This window comes from Myxocyprinus asiaticus, chromosome 2, assembly GCF_019703515.2.
Source record: "Myxocyprinus asiaticus isolate MX2 ecotype Aquarium Trade chromosome 2, UBuf_Myxa_2, whole genome shotgun sequence".
Classification (NCBI taxonomy): domain Eukaryota; kingdom Metazoa; phylum Chordata; class Actinopteri; order Cypriniformes; family Catostomidae; genus Myxocyprinus; species Myxocyprinus asiaticus.
The window spans coordinates 40,276,810-40,302,750 of record NC_059345.1 but is presented as its reverse complement, the minus strand read 5'-3'; the positions used below and the strand labels follow the sequence as shown (position 1 = coordinate 40,302,750).

Below are 25,941 nucleotides of genomic sequence, written 5' to 3'. Positions count from 1 at the left end.
GAATTACTAACGACTCGTTTCAGGTGTTCAGAATCGGTTCTTTCTTTTGGGAGTCAATAACTCCTTTTGTTGTGCACTTTGATTTTTGAAACTTTGCAGACTTTTTTACATTCACAAACAGCAATATAACACACTACATGAAAGGTAATATTTGAAAAACCATAATAGGTGCTCTTTAAGGATTGTTTAAGAAACCCAGCTGGATTGGAATATAATGAGCACTTAAAATCTATATGTGGATCAACAAAATAAATTAGAAGAATGTTAACTATGATAAAACAAGTTGCAAGTATGGTGTGTGAACCATAAATTGTGGTGATGTGGATGTTCTTAAATTTCTACTTTTGAACCCAGTCAGATGTCCTTTTTTCCTGCTGCTTTGCCCATATGCTTTTGTTTTCTGGTTAAGACTGAACTTTTTTGTGTTTATGTAAATGTGTGTCATTTTCTTCAACCCAAATACATTCTTGGTTTTTGTCAGTTCTTTGGCAAAAAATAAGTTTTTCTACAAGTGTTTGATGTTTGTTAAAGAATGAGAGACACTAATTAATTCACTTCAAGGATCGTCTCCCTCCACTGTATTTGGTTTTATAATTTGCAGCTTGGTTTGTGGAAGTTCTATTCTGCAGGTTTGTCATAATTATCATCAAGGTTACCGTGGATACAAAAAGCCTACGTTGCAGCACAAACATGGTCTCTCCAATGTAAACACAACATGCTCTCACTTCATTAAACCAAACAGTTTGCTAATTAGAGAAAGCAGAAAAATGCACCATACACAAACCCACAGTCACACAAACAAACACCCTTATTTGCAATTTATTTACCTCGTGGTGTCCACTCCCCAGAGAAAGATAAGGTGGTGTGGTTTGGAGAGATCCAAATTGGCTAATGGCTTCAGTGTTGGCAGCAAATTGTCTCCGTCTAATGTAAACAATATTGCACAAATATATACATTCCAGTCAGAAAATGAGGTGATCATTTGCATGGAAGGAGCATTAATATTTTTTGTTCCTTCTCCTAGTTTTCCTGTTATGATTTCAAATTTTTTTGATAATTATTTTCAATGGCAATTCCACCAAAGAAAACATGTTCTTATTACATTTTGGAGTTGTGCAACTTTTTTCATTTACTGCATTATGCCAGGGCCTTTACACATTGCATTATGATAGATTGAAACTATGACATGCTTTTTCCACTCACCATTACGAATATGACTGAAAATAAAAAAGTAACTGAAGGCAAATGTATTCAACTCCCAAATGTAATTTGTTAACCTCCTTTGGCACCTTTGAGTTAGGCTTGTGCTACACCCAGCAAATACCATTGAGGCCCAAAAGCTAATTATGGACCATCCGACAATTATCTTCTTTTGGATTTTTTTCTCTCCCAACAAACACTTTCCTCATTCAGATTAATGTAATAGATGTGCTTTTATGCCCAGGTTTTCCCATCTCTGACCTGGAGGACTGGAACTAATTTAGAACTGTCATAGGCCTCTTGGTGGCACCCCTTTTCAGAGGTCTCTTTGCTTAGACTTTTAGTTTTGTTGTTTAGTCCTTCTCCAAATGTTCTCAATTCATTCATAAAGGACTGCTCTCATAGTCACATTTTTTCATCTCCTTGGTATTTTTGGTATTTATCAAGAACCTCACCACTGATCTTCTTGGAATGTCCCTTGGTCTTTGTGGTGTTTCCGTGGAAATGCAGATGTGAATATGCTCCCAGACACAGATCTGTTCATTCTGAAATCATGTGAAGATAAGCTTACAGACAGACATGCTTTATTGATCCCTGAGGAGAAATTGACAAGGGGACTCCAGAAGGGAGTAATTGTCCTCTCTTTGCCATTTTTTCCTGTAATCCCCTGGTTATCACAAAAGCAGAAAAATTATTTCATGTATTGAAGAATCGTTTCAAATTGCATTTGAGAAGAGGATCTATTGTCAAATGTTACCTGCAAGAATTGACAAACACTTTACAGAAAACTTGAAGAAAAGGTCTGCATCGTCATTTTTATTCTTTTCTTCCTAAATAGTATGCAAGAGAAGAATAGTGTATCCCAAGTCATTGTACAGTGGCTTCAAAAAGTATTTCCAAGCAAAACATTAAAAAAAAGAAAATAATTTAGCTAGGTAGCAAATTATAAAAACAATAGATATGCTGTTCAAAATAAAGACTGTTTGGACTGGTCGTCAAACATTGCGCATTGTGTACACTGCCAGTGTGATAAACTACACTTCTTGTTTCTCTGTTAGGACAACTGTGTGAACTTAAATGTAATTGACTTCATGCATCCATTAAATATGACCTTGTCAGGTTAGTTCTGATAAAAGGTCTAGCATTATTTGTTTGCAAATGCTACTTGGTTTGAATGTTTTATGTAATGCAATGGCATTCATACATTACATTTTTAATTGTGGCTTAAGTGTCCAAATATTTTTGGGGCCACTGTATGTTTAAAACAGTATGTCAAAGGTGCCTTTTCAGGATAATGTCCCAGTGAATTTTCGAAGGTGCATCCATTCTTGCTTTTTTGGCTAATATCACCAAGAGTTCGTGACAGTGCAGAGATGAAAATGAATTTAGCTGGATGCTAACCCTTTCATGCAACAGCAAACAGTGCACAACAAAGGGGTCCTTGGTATCAGTAAATAATTTTGGTATAGGTATGTCCCAATACTGGTCTTCAAAAGTATGTATTATTCCATAACCAGCTGTGCTAATACTTCTAGTCCACAGTATGAATATGCAAATTGTCATGCAGCCATGGTCTTAAAGAGTACCTCAAAAGAATTTATCATTATTGCTGTACAAAGTATGAGAAATATGAGCCTGGTGCATTATATTGGACAAACATGATTTTCTTACGACGTTCCCATATTTCAGGAATATAATACCTTATGCACCCTATTAAACAAATTCAGGAGTTCTTTTATCAACACCAGGATGAAGGATAACACCTGCCGTTGCTTCCACAATATAAACATTATTTAAACTTTATATGAGGATTTGGAGCCAAGAGTGCAAATTAGTTGTCCACCTCAATCCCTCAAAAGAATTGGAGTGTGTTCTTTTCAATATCTGTAACATTCCCCTATATACAGTTCAGGAATTATAGCATTCCACAAAGGATTGCAATGCTGTGAAGCTGTGGCCCTACACTATTAGGCCCTTATTGGGTCCTTCATGTCAATATACTTTTAGGTGTTTATTATTTTGCCCACCTCTGGAATGTGGATCTTTTTTAAATTTCTCATGCAAAAGTTTGGAATATCTGCTTCACATCTCTCTGGGTCTGAAAGTAGCCAGGACGACATAGGCTTCTGTCTGTCAGTATACATAGGGCTGTTACTCTACAGCTTTTGATGAACATCTGAGCGAGAGGGATCAATCCCACTAAAACTAGTAATTAGCCTCCAGTGGATCCAGCAATCAACCTGCTCTCATGCACATTTTAAAGTGCACAAATATTGATTATGTTAAAGAATACCATGAGCAGCGGGGTTTTCAAAACTGTGCATGCAATGTGCATCAAAGCATAGTGCCTGTTCAAAGCAGGGTCCCCAGCATTTTTTCAGAAATGTAGAGAAATTACTTTGTGTAAAATATGAAATTATTCCTCACTTTTTAGAACTTCCTCTATCCATTTGACCTGATCCACTCTTTAAACAGGAATCGTTAAGATGCCATAGAAAAAACAGAGTAGAAAAGGAGAAGGAAAAAAGGGGTAAGAAGTAGAACTGGACAGGCCCATTGGGAGGTAACAGATCTCTGGTAGCCTTGGGGTTGAGACAGGTGTGCTGAATGTTTGGATGAAATGGATGTCAGCTTCAGCAACCATGGGGATGTCAGAGCTATGCTAATGAGTTGCATAGATGCATTGGAGGATTCCTTTGGGAGCAAAGTGAGTTTCTTTGAGCTAGGCAAATGAACAGTCAATGGACTACAGCTCTTACACAGCTGAGAAAGAGAGAGGTTTCTCTTTCTAGTTGCTGTTGCTTAAGCTCAATACATTGTTCTCATACTGTATTTTATAAAGTTAAAGAGCTCCATATTTAAAAACCGCGCATAATTAACCCCTATAGAGAATCAAGGGTTTCCAAGCAGTGTGAGAAGCTTTTTTGGTTGCCAGCTTAATTTCTAAAACATGTAAATAACAAAGATGTACCTTGTACTATCTATCGTTCATGGGATGTTCTTGTGGATTTTTTTTTTTTTATCAAGAAAACAAAGCTGAGAGCAGATTACTTGCATCTTTTTTTCTTCCTCTTCAGTGAGGACTTAATTTAATCTCTTTGTGATTAATTAATACTGGAGGATACCACCTCAATATAAACCTGTTTAATTCTTTGTCTGCAGATTGAAAAATATATTTTTTTTCAGATTTTAGGTATGCCATTGCCCATGAGCCTTACCTGGATTACAGGCACTTCTCACTTTCTTTTTCTTTGTTTCCCTGTGTGTGTGTGTGTGTGTGTGTGTGTGTGCAGTGATGTGGATTCAGATGGCAGCAGCACTTCTGAACACTCTGAGACAATGTTCACCATCAATAATGGTGGAAGAGTAGGCACCAATAACAGCAGGGGTGGAGAGAGGGCACGGTGAGTATGGACATACTTTTTATTGAGAGTACCAATAAGTTTTGCATTGTTTTGTTTTTTTACTATTGAAAACCAGAAACCTTGTTTAAATGGTTTGGGTTTCAACCTTAAAACTGGGTTCACTTATACTGTATATATTCTTTTATTCATTGCTTCACCTCTGAGTATGTCAATTTCTTGGCACAATTTTAAAGGTTTAATTCACCCAAAAATGAAAATTCTCTCATCATTTACTCACTCTCATGTCATTCCAGATGTGTGTGACTTTCTTTCTTCTGCTGAACAAAAATTAAGATTTTTAGATGAATATCTCAGCTCTGTAGGTCCATACAATGCAAGTGAATGGTGATCAGGACTTTGAAGCTTCAAAAAGCAGATAAAGTTAGCATAAACGTACAGTAATCCACTCCAGTGGTTAAATCCATATCTTCTGAAGCAATCCATTTGGTTTTGGGTGAGAACAGACCAAAATGTTACTCCTTTTTGCACTGTATATCTTGGCAGTAGTCTCCTTGACGATCATGATTTCAAGCTCGATTACACTTCCTATAGCGCAGGGGTTCTCAGTGGGGGCATTGAAAGGTTGCCAGGGGACGCTGAGAGCAAATTAGTAGAGAGGGGGGTGTTAGGTTACAAATGGGGGGTGTTTATCACTCATAATAATAAAATCTATCATCAAGTTGCATTAAAACGTTTATCTAGACTTGGAGTATATCAGTCGGTTCTCAATTTGCATTTGTATCATGGTTCATTTCATTTTGAAGTCTAGCGACGCATCTGAATTATCTGGTTTAGCAGCGTCAAATACACAGGCAGAGGCACATGCACCTGTATGGCGCTGTAGATGGATACGGCACAATGGACAGAGCAGCGCAAGCGAAAAGCTTTTAAACTCGCAGCTCTGCGAGAATTAGTGAGAAGCAAGGCACGAGTAGCGGAAACCATTTGAATTCGGCAAGGAATTCTACATTTCCACCCTTGAATTTACTATAGTAACACTAACTGTACTTTAGGCAGAAATAGATTGATAATAAATATTATCATATCATTACTTCAGCTCTATTAAATTTGTCATAGGCTACAGTGGGGGAGTGAGGGAATATAATAAATTTTTGTTACAATTTATAAATATTTATGTTTTGTATTTATTGTATTTTCATGTGTTTAGAGTAGGTATACTGTTTATAATTTCAAAAATGCCATAGTTTGTTTTATAGAAATCATGTTACACCTAACCATGGTAGTGAAGAAGATCCATGCTTCCATGTGCTTGCTTACTATGGTCTTGTTACAAATAGCACTGTTAAAACTATAAAAATAAATAATTAATGAATAAATTAAACATTTTAAAATAACAGTATAAGGATGGGCAAGGAGGAGGCGGGAACCGGCTGAACAGTCAACATAAAGTTTAATGTAAAACTCAACTTAAAACAACATAAAACAAACACATGCAGCATGGCCACATGCATCTCTCTCGAACTGGCGTCTCTGGCTGCCCTTTATCTCTCTCTCCCGCTGATCAGCTGATTAAGCGCCGGCCGTGCATCATCACGGCCTGGCCATACCCTCCTCCTCATCACACTCCTCCCCCGCCCGATTGGAGGCAAATGGAGACACACACAGAGACGAGCGCACCGTCGCACAGTCCTCAACTACTCCTCCGCCCTCTGGCGGACGCCAGCTTGCTCCTCTCCTGGCGGACAGCAGCAAGTCCTCCGGCCTCTGGTGGACGGAACCACTCCTACCCTTCTCGGCAGATGGCCACGGTTCCTCCGGCTCTCGGCGGCCGGCAGCGACCCCTCCGTACCCAGGCAGACGGCCACGGCTGCTCCTCTGGTGGACGACAGCGGTGAGGAATCCGTGACAGCGCATCCCTCCTCCCTCACAGGATTCAGCACCACTGTAACAGTATAAGGATGGGCAAGGAGGAGGCAGGAACCGGCTGAACAGTCAACACAAAGTTTAATGTAAAACTCAACTTAAAACAACATAAAACATAAACACACACATGTAGCACGGCCGCGTTCGTCTCTCTCTCTCTCTCTCAAACTGGCGTCTCCAGCTGCCCTTTATCTCGCTCTTCTGCTGATCAGCTGATTCAGCGCCGGCCGTGCTCCATCATGGCCCGGCCACGCCCTCCTCCTCATCACAGGGGTGTTCATCAAAAAAAGGTTGAGAACCACTGCTATAGTGCCATCTAGTGCTCTGCGCATGCTTCAAGCTCTAGGTAGTGTAATCGAGCTTGAAATCATGATCATGCCTAGAGACTGCAATGGCAAGATATACAGTGAAAAGGAGTAAAATTTTGGTCTGTTCTCACCCAAAACCAACTGGATCACTTAAGAAGACATGGATTAAACCATTGTAGTCTGATGGTTTATGCTTATGCTGACTTTATCTTCTTTTTGGAGCTTCAAATGCCTGATTACCATTCACTTGCATTGTATGTACCTACAGAGCTGAGACATTCATCTAAAAATCTTTGTTTGTGTTCAGCAGAAGAAAGAAAGTCATACACATCAAAGATGGCATGAGTAAAGGATGAGAGAATTTAAATTTTTTGGTGAACTATCCCTTTAAGCACCTATTTTATCTCTGGCTTGGACTGTTTATTGGTGAATACCTTTTCATTTATTTTATTGTGATGCGCTATATTTCATGCTTGACTGAGGATTTGCCTCCCTTCAAATTATCATCGCCTAGCCCTCCTATCGCTGACAAGAGGAGCATGTCACTTAGAGGATGGCATTATAGTAGAACACAGTATGTTTGGCAGTATGTGATGTGGCATGGTTGATGCTAATTGCATCTCATCATGAGAGCCATGAATCCATAATTTGCTTTTCTTTTTTCTGACACTTCTCTTGTGCTCTTGGCTAATGTAACTGTTGTGCTTTTAATTTAGGTGTGGTGTGACCTCTTTTTCATCATCAGTTCTATCACTGTCTTCTTCTATCAACAATGACACACCTGCCTTTTCTGTTCTTATGCCATTTGGATATTTTCATGTATTTTTTTATTCTTATTTGAAATAAAAACCTGAGGTGTATTACTGCTGATCCCACTTTGTCGTCATTCCTGTGGACCCTTATCCTTTTACCATCAGTCCAATGAAGGTCTTAGTGTCATGCCGGGTTACTCATTTTTGCTTCTGGAGAGCCACTTTCCTGCAGAGTTTAGTTCCAACTAGATTAAACACATGTGAACCAACTAACCAAAGTCTTTGGGTTTACTTAAAATTAAAGCTAGTTGTATTAGAGCAGGTTTGGAACTGAAATCTGCAGGAAGGTGCCTCTCCAGGACCAGGAATAAGTAACCCTGACTTTGTAAGACAGCTCACCTTTGTTCACTCTACAGTAGCAGTGCTTCACCCAAGAACTGATTTGTAAAGCACACAAATTACCTCCACTCTGTGCCATTTTTTAGGCTGTTGTATTTGACTCAAGGAGGGGTGGGTAATTGTGATGGAGGATCCATCTGTCCTCAAAACCACAACAACAAAAGACTGCTGGCAGCATGTGATCAGTCACACCTGATGCTAATTGTGCTGCATCCACTGCCTTGAATATAGCATTGCTTCTATTATATCTAAACTGGTCTTCCATTTTATGCGCCTTTTTTCGTCTAGGTCTAGGTCTGACAGAACATAGCCAGGCCACCACTAAAAGCAAAACAGGCTCACCCCCTGTTTAGACCTACCAGCCCCTGCACTGCCTGACCTTCACAATCCCTGCCACAATGAAAATACCCTGTGTTTACATTTAAATAGGTACACAATCTTACAAAATGACCCAAATGTATCATAAAAGCAGTCCATGCAACTCGTCAACTCATATTATAAGTCTTCTGACGGCCTACGATAGGTTTTGTCCCTCGTTCACAGTTGCACACATTTGCACACATGTTTATAGCGCTACTGGAATTGTATTAAAAAGACATTCTGTAGGAGGGGGAGGGGGGGGTAAATTATGACAGAATGTAAATTTTTGGGTGAACTGTTCCTTTACCAAGCAAGCAGTTATACACGCACACATCCACACAATTTTTTCCCATCTTAATCGCCTCTAGCACTGTGTTGAGTTAAATTCTCTGTCATATCAGATCAGACCAGAATGGCCTGAAGACTGAGTGATGCTGTTGCAAGACTCTGTGTATCTGTCACTCATTCTGCTACGGGATGTGTCTTGTTTGTAGGAACAACAGGACTGATTGGCGGTCACACAGAGAGATGGGCCTGATGAATGCGATTGGTCTCCAGCCACGACACCCGGCCCCCACTGTTACATCACAGGGGACGCAGACTCTACAGCTACAGAACGCAGAGACGCAAACGGACTATGACCTAGTGGATGAACCCCAGCAGCCCAGCACTTCTCAGGGGTCACAGGTCAATGATGGTAAGAAACTCTTTGTGAGTTAAATCATCATTTACTCCTGAGCAATGTTCTTGTAGATTATTCTGATCAACTGAACGTATTTTTCTGTAGCTGAAGATGTTTCACCCCTCGTCCAAGTGGCCTGATAAGTTCTGGACTAACCCTTGAGGTTAACCTGGCATTTACCTCATCCACCATCAGTCCACAGCTGATGAAGCCAATTGGATGAGTGGTGAAATGTCTTGAGCAACAGAGAATTATGTCCAGTTGATCAGAATAATCTACGAGCAATGTTCATAGCTGCGCGCAGATGTGGCTGCGCACTTCTAATATTGCTCCCGTGCAGACAGAAAAAATCCAGACTCAAATGTGTAGGAAAACTTATTTTGAATCAAATTTAAATGAATGATCAGTGTTTCAACTGGAGTCAACAGTAATGTCTGTTTTGAGTTCTTTTTTTCTTCTTCAGTATGGTACTAAAGCTCTGATAAATCTTGGAAAAAAAAGTAGAAAGATGCAAAATTTAAAGCTGAAGAGTGTAACGTTTTCACTGTTAAAATACTTTCTTCTATGTTAAAAAATGTGTCTGTGATAAAATTGAGTTTGTTTTGAGTGACCTGCTGAGAGCCGCCCCAACATGTTACTCAACCAATGGTGTGAGTTGGGGGTGGGACCATCTGACGGTTTGAAAAACAGCAGATGAGGGACGTATTCAGAAAGCTGTTTTGAAAACATTGTTTATTTTTGCAATTCCGATCGGTGGCGCTAGTGTTGCAGAAATTACATCAGTTTTAAGTTGTGAAAGAACGCATCACCTCATTTAAAGCAAGGCGTGAGCGCTCTTGGTAAATGCGATAATGTGGTAATGCCCGTTCCATGACATTCAGTTATGTCTTACGTAAATGCAAACAGGTGCAACAAAAAATCAGGAATATGTCAAAATATCGGTTCTCTTTATTACCTTGCAGTGTAAATGAAGCTTAATAAACCTGCCACTGTCTAAGATTTTAATTATTTTAATCAAACAACAATATTAAAAGGTAAAAAGTAAACAACTCACTTCTCTTAATTTATATATAAAAAAAATTATTACTGTTTTTATTTTATAAGGCTTTTTATTATTATAATTATTTACCTGAATAGATACAAAAAATTAAGCAATTTTAGCTTAATTGAGAAACACTTGGCAATGGCAGAATCCCATTGTTTTCATTTAATGTTAATATTTACATTAATATTTAACTTTTTAAATAAAGGATTGTTCAGTACCACATTATATCATATTATTATTGAGAATCGTGAAATTCACTAGTACTGATGCCAACTACTGATATTGGTATCTAAAAAATAAATACTTAACTGAGAATCTTCACAAACATTCATGCTTTCTCATTGCTTTAACAGCTCAGATGAGGGTTGACCTTGAGATGAAATGACCAATCAAATTCTTGGTTAGTTTTCTGTGTCTCTTTGCAGAATTTGCTAATCCTCTCCATGAAACATTCTTCTTATCCCGTCGACAGTCTCTCGTTACAAAAACAGAATTACAGTGATGCTCTAGTGTCATTTTTGGCTCCTAGGGAGAAAGGTGAAGAGAGAAGATTGGGTGCTGCAGTTTGTCTTTTTATGCTAATTGTAATTACAGGGGACAGGAGAGGCCACTACACTGGGCACCCAACAGCTAAATCTCTTAATTTAATGTGTCTGCAGAATTGCTCTCATGTTTAATGGCAATTAGCTGTAGAGAAAGCGCTGCTACCAGCAAACACTGCAAACAGTGCATTGCACCTCTTTTTCCTGGTACCAGCCAAATTCTTTCCTCTATTACCCATCAGCCCACCCCCTGCTGCCTCTCTCTGCTTTTATTACTCTTATTCGTCATGTGTTGCTTTTAGCAGCACGCAAAACCGATGAATAAGCATGTCTCGATGAAGCTTAAAAATATTGAGGGACAAGATATAAATCAGAAAGTAGGAGAGTGACAGAAGGTTTTAACCCAGCTGACACTTGTATATTGAGACCGTTGGTCTGTATCCTGCTGTCTATTTAAATGAGCAGTTTTATTTATAAAAATGGTTGGCACCCAGAGTCGTTGCTAGAATGATGTATCTGATATACTGCCTGGTGGGAGCTCTGCTTTAGAACAGTCAGAGAATAGTGTGTGCAATATTTAGAAGTTCATAATTAATAAATAACATCTCACCATGCCTATAGATTGTAAATGTAATTCTGACCATCTGTGTGTAGTTTAAAATGTACATTAGGATTTAGCAAGTTTCAGTCCTTTTGGACTTGTCTTTCTGGGCTCTCTCTTTCTGCCCGCTCACTCTGTCAATCCAAGTCTATTCCGTTTAATTCCATGAGAGTTAAATCCAGATTGGCAAGCGCAAGCACAAACAATGAATTTTTCAAGCTTAATCAAAACACAATAATCATAGCAGAAAAGGAAATTGTAAGAGTGGTGATAACAAATGGAGAGAGAATTGTTCGAGGCTTACGTTTGTTTGACAAAGTTTATACCAGGACTTTTGACATTTAGCTTTAACCTACAGAGAATTACATGTTAGCAGTTTTGAAGTTTATTAGCTCAAGCTTAAAAGTAGTAGTGGGAAGATTTTTGAAGTGACTATTTTAATTTAAAAGGATAAAGGGATTAAAAGTGGGAGGGGAAAGGCGGGATAGGGATGAGCTATCGGTACAATAAACACATGCGGCTCCACTCATCACTGCCTGAAGGGTCCTGTAAATTGATTGGCTCTAGCTTTAGCATTGTACCAAGTGCCAAATGAATGTAGTTCTCCAGAAAGTAGAGCATGTAAAAAAGCAGTACACATTTACATTTATGCTTACATTTACTCATTTAGCAGACACTTTTATCCAAAGCGACTTACAAATGAGGAATACAACAGAAGCAATTCGTCCTAACGAGGCAGTAATATGAAAAGTGCTGTAATACAGAGTTGCAAGTTGCACATAGATGCACAAGTAGAGAGGAAGGTGAGAGACAGTGGTAAAAGAATGGATACATGTTTTTTAAGAAGAAGAAACAAACATCCCTCTTTGTTTGGTTTTAAAGATGCACCCTGTTAATTGTGGATATATTGGATTTAAAAATTTGGGAACCAGAGTTTAAAAACAATTCATGAATAGAATGGTAGAACAGAAAAAAATCCCATAAATCAGATTACATGCACAGCCTGAAGCTGTGTGTGAAGTGTGGTAGTTTGAGCAAAATGAAAAACTTTAGATTCAGTTGTCATTGAATTGTGGCCCTGAGACCAAGTTTGAAGCGACAAAGAGAAAGGGCTATTTTATAAGCCCCTCTTTCACATCAAAACAATGGCTGTGTCTCGTTTGGAAGGCTGCATGCTAGGTAGGATGCGTCCTTTGAAGGCTTCAGTATACAGAGTGTCCTCCTTTAAACAAATCTAGTTTAAACGAGACGGCCTTCGTAGGACAAATGGAACGTAACATGGTTGCTATGACAGCACGCCACTCTTTAACAAGCACACTTTGAGTGAGAAGGGAACAAAGTCCCTTTAGAAGGGAATGTATGAGGTACATTTTAGGAGAGTTATAGTGATGTAAAGAGAAAAGAAAATAGATTTTACAGTTGTACTTTTAGTCTAATACTTTATTTTAATTATATATTCATATAATTATACATATTATATACTCTGCACACATCTACTGAGGTACTTCAACTTGGGAATTAACATTACTTGCATTTGAACATCATATTTACGGGGAAATTAGCGTCATTATTTTTAACATTTCTGTTGAAGCAAAGAATTGTGGGTTGTGAATGCCCACAAAGGATACACCTCATGCATCCTCCAAATTCCCGTGAAAGAAGATCACATTCGAAGGCTGCATTCGAAGTGTCCTACTCGCTTTTCTGAAACGAGACAGCCTCAATGACGTATGCGGCCGACAAATGCGACCTCCGGAGGACGCAGCCTTCCAAATGAGACACAGCCTATGTATGTCCTTTGTGTAGTCCTGCATAGCCATATTTTTGACAAATAAGTATGCTGCAGTCTCCAGGAATGGTTGTACAAAAAACACTTAAATATTGGAAAATATGTATAGGCATTGTGATCAGAATGTCTATCCTTCCAAAAGGAGTAACTTCTGATTATTTCACAGACAAATCTCAATTAAGAAAACAATTAAGTAATATCACATGAGCAAGAGTGCCATAGCGGTCAAGAACAGCACTACTGCAAGTGTGTTATTGTTTTTATAAAACAGTTCATAAAAACTACTAAGAATAACTTATGTTTCAGACAAAATTGGACAGTTAGTATATTTCTTCACCAGCATCAAAAATAGTTCCATAATAAGCCAAATTATCAAGCAGAACTCCGATCTCTAAACTGCTCTCATACTCTGGTTTCCAATTAGTGGTGTTTTTGAACGAAGCAGTTGAATCAATAATTTTATAGTCTCAGCCTTCGATGACACACCCACTGCTCTAACCATCTGATGCACATAGCACACAAAAATTTGAAAACACTTTCTTGAGTCATGCAGCACAAATCTTTTTGGCTGGTTTGATGGAACTTCTGTGAGTAGAAGCAAACAGAACTTTTAATCAGTCCGCCTTTCTACACATTTACACATACGCTATTTTCCCTGGTGTGTTCTCTTTGCAATCGCACCATTATATAAAGTATTTCTTTCCTCATGATGGCCTTTTATTCTGGTATGCTATATCTCCGATAAACCAGCACTTAATGAAAAAAATGACTGATTGATCTCTTTAGATGTCAGTAATGCCTCAAAAGTGCTTATTGTATCAACCTGGTAGCTTGAAAAAGAAAATGTGTGCTCTTACTCCCCGAAGTTGTGTAAAACCAGCCAATCAGATTGTAGCTTGCCAGATAAAAAAAAAAAAAAAAGTGCTTTCTGGCTTTGTGTGCAATTTGCATCAAATGGTCACTCTAGGTGCTCCGTGGGCGTGCTGTCTGAGGCTGAGACTATCCTTTGTGAATCTAGGTTTTGCTAAAATATTCTTTTCACTGATATTGGTTTGTATGTAACCTGCTTATTCTTTATCGTCACAGTTTTCATAGCTGTTAGTATTTGTTTTGTGGTGTATGACTGAGGTCAGATGGGCAGCATCTTTGCCTGCAGCACCTGTATGTTTGTGTCTCTCAAGTATTATAGGTTGCAGGTACTGGATGACTCAAAGTTGTATGGTAGAAAAGTTCACATCTGTGTCCCTCACCTTAAGGAAATCCATCTTCCCACACAAACAGCACACACTCACGGCAGTGAGATCTGTGGGTGAGCGTTATGTGTGGAATCGTTTTCAACTGCAGTCAGTGAATAAGAGATTTAGGGTTAGCATTGGTGCCCTCTCTGCATCTTATGTAATGAGAATGAGGACAAACCCTGTCACAGTATATTTACTTACGCTATACTAAGAAACACAACCGAGATAAACAGATATTCTCTCTCTCTTTCTCTCTCACCCTCTTTCTGTTGTGGGTGCTGTATTGAATTTAAAGCATTCTTCTAGAGTTGTTTATCTTCTCAGATCTGTTCAGTATGTGTTTTTCATAATAAATCACCTCACCTCACATTCCAGCAGAGAAATTAAGTCCAAAAAACTCCAAAAAAGGTCAGTTTAGAAGATTTTCTGTACATGTTCTGAGAATGTTTCTTTGCATTATGTAGTGAGAGCTGATTTCTCAGTCCTCCCTCTGTCTCTTAATTTCCATGAGTAGATTTTATAAGTTTGCTGACTGATGACAGATCATGTTCCATCTAATTCGGATGTAACTACACCTTTCCTTTAGCTCTGACAGGGTGGGAGGGGGAAGGTTTAAGGCCCATTCATGAGTTCAAATCATTGCTGCAACAAGATTATGGATGCACCGATCCGATGCTTGCATTGGTATCGGCTCTGATACTGACATTTTTAACTGGATCGGGGGGTCTGATGAGTCCGATCCAAATCCGATACTGTTTGTTAGTCATGGTCATTAATGTCAAGCTCCAAAAATGACTGAAACGAATGAAAAAAGCACCATTAAAGTAGTCCATATGACATGGCATTTTATTCAAAGTCTCCTGAAGACAAACGATAGCTTTGTAAATTGCAAAAGGCAGCATTTAATAAATAAATATATTGCCTTTATGCGCTCCGCTTCAGAGTGAAAAAGCTCTGTTGTCACACTCTGAAAACGCGCTACTGTTTTCAGCTCTCACAGCTGCTCGCAATATGTGAGTGCTCCACACCGACTTATATTTCAGTTCGCTTATACTCTATATGTTATGTAGAATTGTTAACTAATGCAACACAATTCTAGAACATATACAGTACTGTGCAGAAGTCTTAGGCACATAAGATGCTTCACAAAAGCATTTGTCTTAAGATGGTTATTTATATTTTCAGCTTTAGTGTGTCAAAAGGAAATGTAAATGTTAGCTCCCAAACATTACTTTTGCGAATAGAATAGAATAGAATAGAAGAACAGGGATCCCTGCAACAGATGTCATTGTCCCCATAAAGCCCCCCACTGAACATCGAGTCAGTCTGAGATTACATAAAGAGACAGAAGCAATTGAGACAGCCTAAATAGATAGAAGAACTGTGGTGAATTCTCCAAGAAACTTGGAACATCCTATCTGCCAACAACCAATAAACACTGTGTCCAGGTGTACCTAGGAGAATTGGTGCTGTTTTAAAGGCAAAGTTGGTCACACCAAATATAGATTTAGCTTTTTTATGTTTACTGGACTTTGTATGATGTTAATTGATAAATGAAAACTATTTATGTCATTATTTTTGAAGACATCCTCACTATGCAACATTTTTCACAAGTGCCTAAAACTTTTGCACAGTACTGTAGTTACAACTTTAATTCATTGCGTTCTATCCATTTAAATTTGTAAAATGGAAGTTTACTTAGTCCATTTGAGTTGGGACTACATGAATACTTTTTGTGGTGTTAATGTAGCATTGATGAAACTGGGCAGGGGATTTCCATTTTCCAGCATGCTTGGCATGGGACATGATAGGAAGAGTAAATGTTAAAATTAAGTGTTATTTTATGTGTTTTTGTGCAAGATTAACATAAAGGTTGTTAGTGTTTAATGATTTGTTTTGTTGAGATTTAGCAGAGTTTCTGTTATGTTATGGAGTTTTGGGGGTTACGGTTATGGTGAAGAATGGAGCTTGAGTTAATGATGAGGACAGGTTGATGTCACACATAAATTGGGTTTAAACAATTTAAACTAGGTTTTTTCTACACAAAGTGTTTGTGGAACCACTGTCTACAACTGAATCAAGTTCAGCCAAAGAGCTATTTTTTGTGTGTGTGTGTGTGTAATATGCATTGAGAATGGCATCAGAAGAGTATTTCACCAGATTTTAAATGAGAAGCGAATTAAATTACTGTGAACTAGTCTACACACAGACACTCTAAGGTCTTCCTGGAGTGTTCCACCAAAATAAAAGCCAGGAGGTTTTAAAGGTTATAAATGGATTCTATGCATGACACAGCCTACGTATTTCTGGTAAAATCTGAGGCTGATGATGAGCTTCTGGTGTCGTATTCAGCCATAGTGAAAGTGTCAAGAGAGTTGCAGAAAACTACTCTTCTTTCTAAAACAAAACGAATTATCACAACAAATGTGATATTTATATAGTAAAAGTATAAAAATGACCTCAGTAATGAGCTCCATTAAATTTAAATACATACGATATGAAGCTTGCCGAATGACTGAGCACTGCTGTTCCAATGTGTGAAGATTCCTCTATGTGCAAAGTGTTTCAGTAACATTCAGTGATTCTACAAAATTCTAAACAATTTTCTTTGTAAATTATTTTAACTTCCCCCTATTCAAAGCATGAGCTTACACATTAGTGAAGCACAGTCTGCAGTGTGTGTGTGGGGGTGGGGGGGGGGGCTGCAAAAACATCAAGCTTCTACTGAAGACTTTTACTGGAATTACTGTTTATTTTGCTGGTGCATTATTCAGTAGACTAGTTAACGATAATGTATTTCTTAATAGTCTATACATGTTTTTATGTAATCGTTTTTTGTTTTCTCAATTTTATAATTAAATAATGTGCAGTTAGAGGTTTGTGTTTTATTACACATAAAAAAGTACTCCCAATCAATTCTACACAGTGAGGTATAGATATTCAAAATTTATTAGGAATAAACAACACTGGTATCATAATTGGATAGGGAGAGAAAAAGTTGTATCGGTGCATCCTAAACAAGATGTTACATTGAGACAATGCAGCTCTATAAGGTTTTTACCAGTAGGTGGTTTTGTCACTAAAGTGCTTCTGTACACTCAGGGCATTGCTGCAATGGTACATGGCAAGTTTTGTGTCAATATATCAAAGCATTAAGATGATACAACGGTAATGCATCATCACTGTGAAATTCTTTGATATTTTACACACAAAATGATTTGGTATGTCAAGGAATGCTTTTGACTGCTATGATCAGGTGCCAAATTTGTTGACATTCCGATGAAAGCTGTAGGACGAGTTTAAAAAAAAAAAAAGGTTTTCGACAAAATTCATAATGGTATGAAGTCATCGGATGGGTGTGCCAGTTTTCACAACTTTTTAAAAAACTGCTCTAGGGGCTGCCAGAAAAAGCAAGAAAATGAAATGAAGAAGGTGCACAGTAGGTGCCTATGTGCCTTCAGTGCTTGGCCCCTAATAACAGCAATCACAATATATACTAAACACTAGGGATGAGCATTTTGAGTATTTTTGTAGTCGAGTACTCTAATATAAAGAAAAAAAAAAACGATAAATCGATTACTTAAAATTTAACCTTCAACCTTTTGATTCTGTTTTCTAATGAAATGAGCACTATGCATAAACAACATCTAGATTAAAAAAGAACAACAAAAAAACAACAACATTTGCAGCACACATAGAAACATACATTCCAAGTCTTCTGAAGCAATGCAATCACTTTAAATAATGACAGAATTTTCTTTTTGTGTGCACTTTTCTTTTAATGTTATTCATCCATAGCGTCAACCAATGCATTAAATTGTAAAGGCAAGATTTAGGTGAGAGAAGCAGTTTCATTGTTGCCCATTGTATGGAAAGGCACAAAGGAAAATCAAATTGCAACATTCAAGTAATGTTTTAGCTAGTTGAATATTTCAAGCTGAATGGAATATCCATCCACGGTTGCTAGTGGTAGGGTTAGAAAAGGCAATATAACCTTTTCCACAGCCACAGACCTTGTCATTCTTCAGTGGTCAGATATTAGACAGACAGTCTCATTATCTCACTTCGTGATGCTTAGACACCTTAACTCCCTTTCACAGAGAAGACTGTTTCAGCTGTCACAGGCAGAAAATCTGTCAAAGGTCAGAAGAGTTTCATCATCTCGCTCTCTCTCTCTCTTCATCCTTCTTTCTTTTGGCACCGTCATATTCTTTTACCCCTCTCGCTAAACACACATAATATGCATACTCCCTACATGTGTTTACTGTAATGAACAGTTCTTTCAAAGAGTTTCCATGTGTTTAAAGAGCTGCTGTTGTTGGAATATCCAGTGACTCATACTCCTTTAGAGGGATTTACTGTAGTTTGTCAAAACATTCACATGAAGCACTTGTAGGCTCTGAAGAGTAAATCCTCACTTTTCCATTCTGACAGTGATGTGCTTTTTGCCCGTTACTGAAAGCTAGTTTGTGTGATAGAAGTTGTGTAGAGGCCAGAATGGAGTAGTATAAATGCAGTTTGTGTTGCAATGAAACTGGCCAGCAAGAAAGCTAAACGGGTCCCACTTTAAATTAGGTAAGCTTCAAATGTAAGTACAATGCAACAACACGTATATACATAATAAGTACATTGTAGCAAATGCTTAAGTGCTAAGTAGTGAAAGACACCTAATATAAAGTGGAACCACTATACGTATGTATGTGTGCTTCTTCCTACCTATTCTTAAATAACAAAGATGGTGTTCTCTCTCACAAACAAACACATGCAAAAATACTCTCTATTTAGGAGGCATAACAGCTGCTATATACTAGATAAATAATTAATATCGGCTAATATCACGTTAGAGACTCTTTCCTCACCACAGCAAATGTATTACTGATTGTATTACTTACAAAAGGCTCTGGGTATAGTAAATACATATAGGGAGGCGCTTCTTATAGTCCACACCCCATAAAAAGATGCTTCACACCGCACCACTTAATTGTCATTTGCAGGCTGATATTGGCTTGGTCCTTAGCTCTGTATGAATGCAAATGTGATGTAATAATAGTGCTTTACACAGGGTGCCATCAGCTCATTTACAGATATCATCATGAATGCTTGTGGCAGATCTCACTGGCTTTTAATGAATATTCATGATTATTTTCAACCTAATACAGTATGTACTGCATGTGTGGCATTCTGTTGAGTAACACAAACAATAACTTTGACTCATCCCTCTGTATGTATTAAAAATGGGAAATGCATTTCCATTAAATACATTTATAATAGTAGCTTTATAATAGTGTGCTCAGCATGTGTTGTTAAAGCCCACGTCCACACAAAAATGTTTTCGGTTGAAAACTCTGTTCTCCATTTTCTAACATTTCCAAGTATGTGGTACTAGAAGAATTTTTCTGAAGTCTTTTTTTTATTTTATTTTTTTATGTGGTGGTGGTGGTGAAAAAATCCCATTCCAGTGTGGATGAGAGGCATAAATGTTCATCAAAATCAATTCATTTTCAACAGGCAATGTATTGGTGTGGATGTGGTTTTAGTGGCCTTCCACTTACCTTAGTCAACAGTTCTCCAAGAGAATTTGGTTGTTTTGCATTTTATTGTCAGGGCCAGGGTGATAGGTGCAGCATTCTGTATTTTGGTCATCTGGTAGAGCTGTTTTCCAGGAAGGGATGATCTCACATGAGGTAAGCGTGACTGATTGAAATAAGAGACTTGCATGCACAATTGGAAGCATATTACAGGCAGCACAATGAGCAATCACACAATTATTGACCCTGAACCATGGATGCAGTTTGGTACCTTACTAGCGAGACTATTCAGTCACATCAAAGACAGTGTGAAAAAGGCAGCTCAGCCTGCCAGCCGAGATAAGCTCAAACTGCAGAAGGTATTTGCCACTGCATGTCCAGTTGTGTAACTGATTTGATGGACTGAATTAGCAATTATGAAATGAATTTGTGTTTGGTCATATTTTGTCACTTCTATTAGCCTATTTTTAAACTGAGTGAACAGATAAGCACACATGGCAAAGCTGATCATGTTCACCTGCCTTATTTGTTATACTTAATAAGATGTTTTACATTTATGCATTTGGCAGGTGCTTTTATCCAAAGCGACTTACTGTGCACTTATTACAGGGACAATCCCCCCGGAGCAGCCTGGAGTTAGGTGCCTTGCTCAAGGACACAATGGTGGTGGCTGTGGGGATCGAACCGGCAACCTTCTGAACCTTTTTAGCCCACTAAGCCACCACCACTCTGATGTTTTGCTGCAGGAACAGGAATATATTCAGATAATAGCCCCATATTGAAATCAGGAGAAATCCTCTCCATCATTCATGACTGATGATGTTTTGTCATGTGTTTCTTGTCATCAATCATCTATTTTTCCATTCCTTCATCTGATAAGTACATTTGAAATGTTTTATGGATTCTCAGTCGGCGGGGGACAAGAATCTTTATGATTTTCTTTATTTTTTGTGTTGTCTGTGTTACAGAAATCAAAGCAGTGGAATTCTACCTGTTTATTAACTAAATTTATAAAATTGCTACCAATATTTGTAATGGGATAGCAGTATTAATATAATAAAGTGGTGAGACTCGCAAGATTGCGGTTGCTTTTCAGACATTTCCATCAAGGGATTATATGAATCTGCAGTTATAAGCAGCTTCAGAGAGCATTCAAGCTTTTGCCACTTACAGTGTTTAGAGAACCTGCACAAACAGGAAATAAAAGGAATTAATCAATTTCATCAGGGAAAATTTAATTTCTGTTTCCTATTCCTATCAACATGTAACAAACTATTAATGCTGAAACTGCTTAAGTTGATGATTTATGAGAGTTTTGTGTTATGTGGATATGCACAAACGCAATAAATGTAAAGTGAACTGATTCACTTTGAAATATTATAATATTTTTTTTATTTGCAGTGGCATGTTTAAAAAAAAAATGTTTTATCAAGTTTAGGGCTGCAAAGGAGAACACACAAACACTCATTATGGATGTCAAATTTGATAGACAAGCACAGTAACTGGGCCTCTTCATATTTTCATATAGACTGGAGACACATTTCAGTTTCTGTAGTATAAGACTGACAAATGTTCAGCATCTGTACTTGTTGAGATATTTTTTTATTATTATGTTTTTAAAGGCTTTAGACAACTTGGAAACTTTATACTTGATGTTTTGCCATTGTGAAATGTGCATCTTTTGCCATGTTTTCTGATTGTGTTTATCCACATTGCATTTGTTTTTATTTCATTTTACTGTATGGTTTAATGTTTTTTGGTCCTTGTTGTAGCTTTGAACTGTTGTAACTAAAAAATAAAACAAGGGAAAGAAGCTTTAAAAAGCAATCTATAAATTGATAATTTGCTGACATTGTCATTCCTAATCATCCACAGACTCCCTGGATTTAGAGACTCTGCCAGAGGACTCTGGGTCTGAGGTGGTACCAGAGACGCCGCCCCACAGTCGACCTCAGGAAGATGAAGGGTCAGATCCCACTGAAAACAGCACAGGTAAACCACACATACATCACACAGATGAGCCGAAAGATGTTGTCCATCAACCAATCAAAATTTAGGGATAGGGAAAGGGATAGTATTGTGGTTAGGTTTAGCTCTAAACAACTTTAATAACCTATAATTTCCCTCTCATTTTAGAGGTAGTTTAGGGTTAGGGTTGGGGTTAGAGATAGAGATATGGTTAGGACTGTTTGTTTGGCAGGAATGCTCCTGCTTGGCAAAGTCATGGGCCCCATTTACACCTGGTATTAAGATGCGTTATGCACGATATGTTGGAATCGGGACGACGCTAAAGACAGGTGTAATTGGGGTCTTAAACATTTTGAGATTTGTCCACTTCAACCACATACGGGGGTGGTAAAATTTGGTGGAAAACGCATGTGACCACGTTGAGCTCATAGTGTAAACGTTAATCCATTCAAATGCATTAGAACAGCAGCAACGTGCCACCTACTGAACTCTTACCCAACCACTTTAACAAGAGTTTAAACCTTGCTGTTCATTAGTTATTTCCGTGCTTCAAAAGGAAATAATCGTACGAGCGCATATATATACAGTACATGAACAATAACTTCTCTGAACTTCTTCAGTGTGCCTGATATACAACATGCAGAGACTCAGATGAGAAGCACACACATCGGAAGCACACTTAATACAGGTAATCCACTGATAACAAATTAAATGAAAGTATAATTAAGAGAAATGGTGCATCAACATTTTTAGCACTTTCTTTTCTTTTTTTGCTTATTATTATGCAGTAATGCACTGACGTGATGATTGATGTCATCATGAAATCAGAGACCTTCCCCTCGAAATCCCAACACAAGCAGTCAAGTGACACATATTACGACCAGTTGTAAACTGTGATGTGTCTCGCTTGTCCACTTGTGATCGGATCACTCTAAATGCATCTTAAAGGGTTAGTTCACCCATAAATGAAAATTCTCTCATCATTTACTCACCCTCATGCCATCTATGATGTGTATGACACTCTTTCTTCTGCAGAACACAAACAAAGATTTTTAGAAGAACATCTCAGCTCTGTAGATCCATACAATGATGTAAAGCACACCATTCATTCAGAATTCAGAAAATGAATGCAAGAAAAGGCACTGATGTGTGTCAAAACATATTCATGCAGAAAGAAACTGAAGCTTGAAAAGAATTGTTGATGCTGATGCAAGCATCTGAAACACACTCGCACTCTCGCTAACTTCGATTGGTACAAAGCACCTAAACACTAGATGAGGATCAAAAGAATGGAGATTGAAACAGTTGATTAATAATTAAGAGACTATTATGGTGGTGTAAGTGTCTTTAATCCCCACCTTCCTGGTAAATTAAGTCCATACAACACACACTGAAGAGCTGAAAGGTCGTACTGATACAGCGGTTTTGCAAACATTTAATGCGTGTTAAATATCAGTGGCAGTGCCAAGACATAGTTTTCCCACTTACACTAATCGTTTTTCTGCCAGCATATCCTGCATCTCTTGTTTTCTTTTTTTTTCTCCCAAAGGCCAGCCAACATTATTACTTTGTTCCTTCCTTCTAAAGTTTGTCGATCCCTGAATGCCCTGAGTTGTAGTGTTTACACTGGACTTTCTACAAGAGCTCAATACTTCTCCCTCTCTCTCTCAGGTCAGGCTGAGTATGTTTCTCGTATCCGAAGGTTAATGGCCGAGGGAGGGATGACTGCAGTCGTCCAGCGGGAGCAGAGCACTACAATGGCTTCCATGGGCAGCTTTGGCAACAACATTATTGTCAGTCACCGTTTCCACTGTGGCTCCCAAACAGGAGTGGATGCGCAGAACTGTACCCATTCATGCACCACCCCTGTGTCTTTGGCTGAAGCTGCAGGTTCTTGCTCCCGTGTCCTTCCAAACACACTGGGGCTTCATACCAACACAGCTCAGGGCACCTCTGCAGAGATAGACATTGAGGAGACACTTCACTCTTCCCTCCTTTCACAGGAGTTTTCCCCTCTTTTCTCATCTGCTGTAGACACAAATGGACCATCCACTTCCATGGAAACAGACATTGTCTTGGAGGGGGAGGAGCTCCAAGACCTCACATCCCTCTCTCCATCTTTACTCTCTTCCTCACCCTCTCTTTCTCCAGTGAATAACAATAACTACACCAGCAGTGATAGTAGCTACCACGGAGATGAGTATGGGCGGTAACGGGTGAAGCCAAAACTCATTACAGTCTAGAATAGAGACTGTCACACAAGAGAAACTTCATGAAATATTTGCACTTGACCCTTGCGTTCGCCTCTCTTCTCGTCATCAACATTCATATAGTGCATCTGCTTTGATGAATAACGAAAAAGAAATTGAATGAAGTGTTATTGTTTCCTGCTCAGTAGCTCAAAACAGCCATTCCATGTTCTACTTGAATCACCCTTGCTAAAGGGCTCTATGATGTCTACACTGATCTACATTTGCCTGTTTACCATTATGGTAAAAGTGTGCACATCTAGAGCATGTTCAGAATAAGGTGTATGCATTTTTTATGTAGATGGCAGAAAGTCAGCAGGTAAATGTAGCAGGTAAAAGTCTGCAGCAAAAAAGAGGAAACCTCAGTTAAACTGAAGTCACGTCATGTTTATTTGTAGTTAAAGGTGATGTTTTGCTCCTCCTGCTTCTCTTTCAAATGTTATTTCAAAATTTCAGATGCTATTGGAATATGCTGCCCTTATCAGACACTTTTTGAAGGCAATGGGTGAATTTTTGTTTTTGTTTTTGATAGTTGAAAATCCCTATTCTGTTTTTCTCTGAGTTGGATTTTTTAGACTTATAAGAGAGAAATTAGAAAGGGGGTACAGAGAGTCATATACAGTAAGAGTGTATTTCTTTTATGTTTTATATAGAGTTCATTCTGTGAGATTAAGGGTGGTGCCGATCTGCAACGTCACAAAATCATCAACTGCCTTTCATGTACAAATCAGTCTCTTCTACACTCATTGTTACCACAGAAACCCTTACAAGTGTCTTGCTTTGCCCCAAACTAAAAGAAAGACGGCTTTGAAGCAGGCAAATGTCCCTTCATTTTCCTAATTTATACAAAACTATTACAGTAATTGGTCCTCAGAAGTACCAGCACACAATGTGAGAAACCTTGGGCTTGAGACATGGGCTCAGCAGGGAAAACAACAAAGTCTGACTGATGTGTGTATGTGTGCATGTGGATATGAGAGAGACACTAACCTAGTTCTGTTAGGTAGATTTTAAAAGCCTATTGAAATTTAAGCAGACACCTGCAACTTTTGTGTTGCATCCTTCCCTTTTATTTCTCATGTAGCGCTCTGGTTCCTATCTGCTCTCTCAGAAAACAGTTCTGAGGTGCTGTGTGTTCAGCGTGTTCTGTGTTTTCAGAAATTAAGGCACATTTAGGCTGAAGTTGTCGTCCACAAACCAAATCCTAACTGGATAAACTAAAAGACTAAATAAGATTAAAACCCCTTATCTGTTTAATTGTACTTTCTGTGGATATGTGGCCTTGGGGATAGTCTAAATGATAGGATGTTTCAGTGTAGAACTGCTGGCAAGTGATCTGATTGATGTCTGTGAATGTTTTTGTGAGATTTTATTCTGTATTTGCAGCTTAAAATGCATAATATTATGCAATAACATGGCGAGGCTCTCTTTCCTATTGTTTTGTTTTAGCAAACCACTTTATCCTGTAAATTAATGTCTGGCAGTGTCCTGAATCAAGTCTTAGAGCATGACACTCCTCTTTGTTAAACAGTTTAACCTCTGCTTTAGATGTCAGCTCACTGGCTCACTCTCCTACAGTAAAAAAAAAAAAAAATCTCTCTCTCTCTCTCTCTCTCTCTCTCTATATATATATATAATACATTTTAGTACTCTTTCTGCATTTGGTGTGTGGAGGACTGATAAAATATTACAGCAACCGTTTTTGTCATGTGCACTCTTCTGACGGTTTGTGTACTGAACATTGAAAGGGACTATTGTTTATTTTTTTGTCTGGTTTTTCTTTTGGTTTTTAGTAAAACTATGTTATTAAGAAATAATTTCTATTTTAATGGAAATAGTGGAGGCAAACAATTTATCTGAAACTGAACACTGGGAAAATACAATCCTGTATGTGATTTAAAAGGAATAAAATGATGACAAACATACTGTGTTAACATTTGTTTCTGTGCCAGAGAGAAAAGGGGATGAGTATCAAGATGTTAAAGTGATGTG

The 25,941-nt window shown here is 38.2% G+C and overlaps 1 protein-coding gene across 6 annotated transcripts in view; it reads left to right on the top strand.

The window, feature by feature from the left end:
• The window catches only part of ambra1a (autophagy/beclin-1 regulator 1a), a 125,702-nt gene that overhangs the window by 94,553 nt on the left and 5,208 nt on the right, over positions 1-25,941 (top strand). For 3 of the 6 annotated variants that reach the window (XM_051656086.1, XM_051656080.1, XM_051656093.1), the window contains exons 16-19: positions 4,494-4,604; positions 8,802-9,004; positions 21,608-21,724; positions 23,372-25,872. In XM_051656086.1, coding sequence (XP_051512046.1) covers positions 4,494-4,604; positions 8,802-9,004; positions 21,608-21,724; positions 23,372-23,913 — 973 coding nt within the window. In that variant the 3' untranslated portion in view covers positions 23,914-25,872. Of the gene's footprint in view, positions 1-4,493; positions 4,605-8,801; positions 9,005-21,607; positions 21,725-22,320; positions 22,389-22,488; positions 25,873-25,941 lie in introns of those variants that run through there. The other 3 variants (XM_051656121.1, XM_051656110.1, XM_051656101.1) reach the window with 3 other exon arrangements.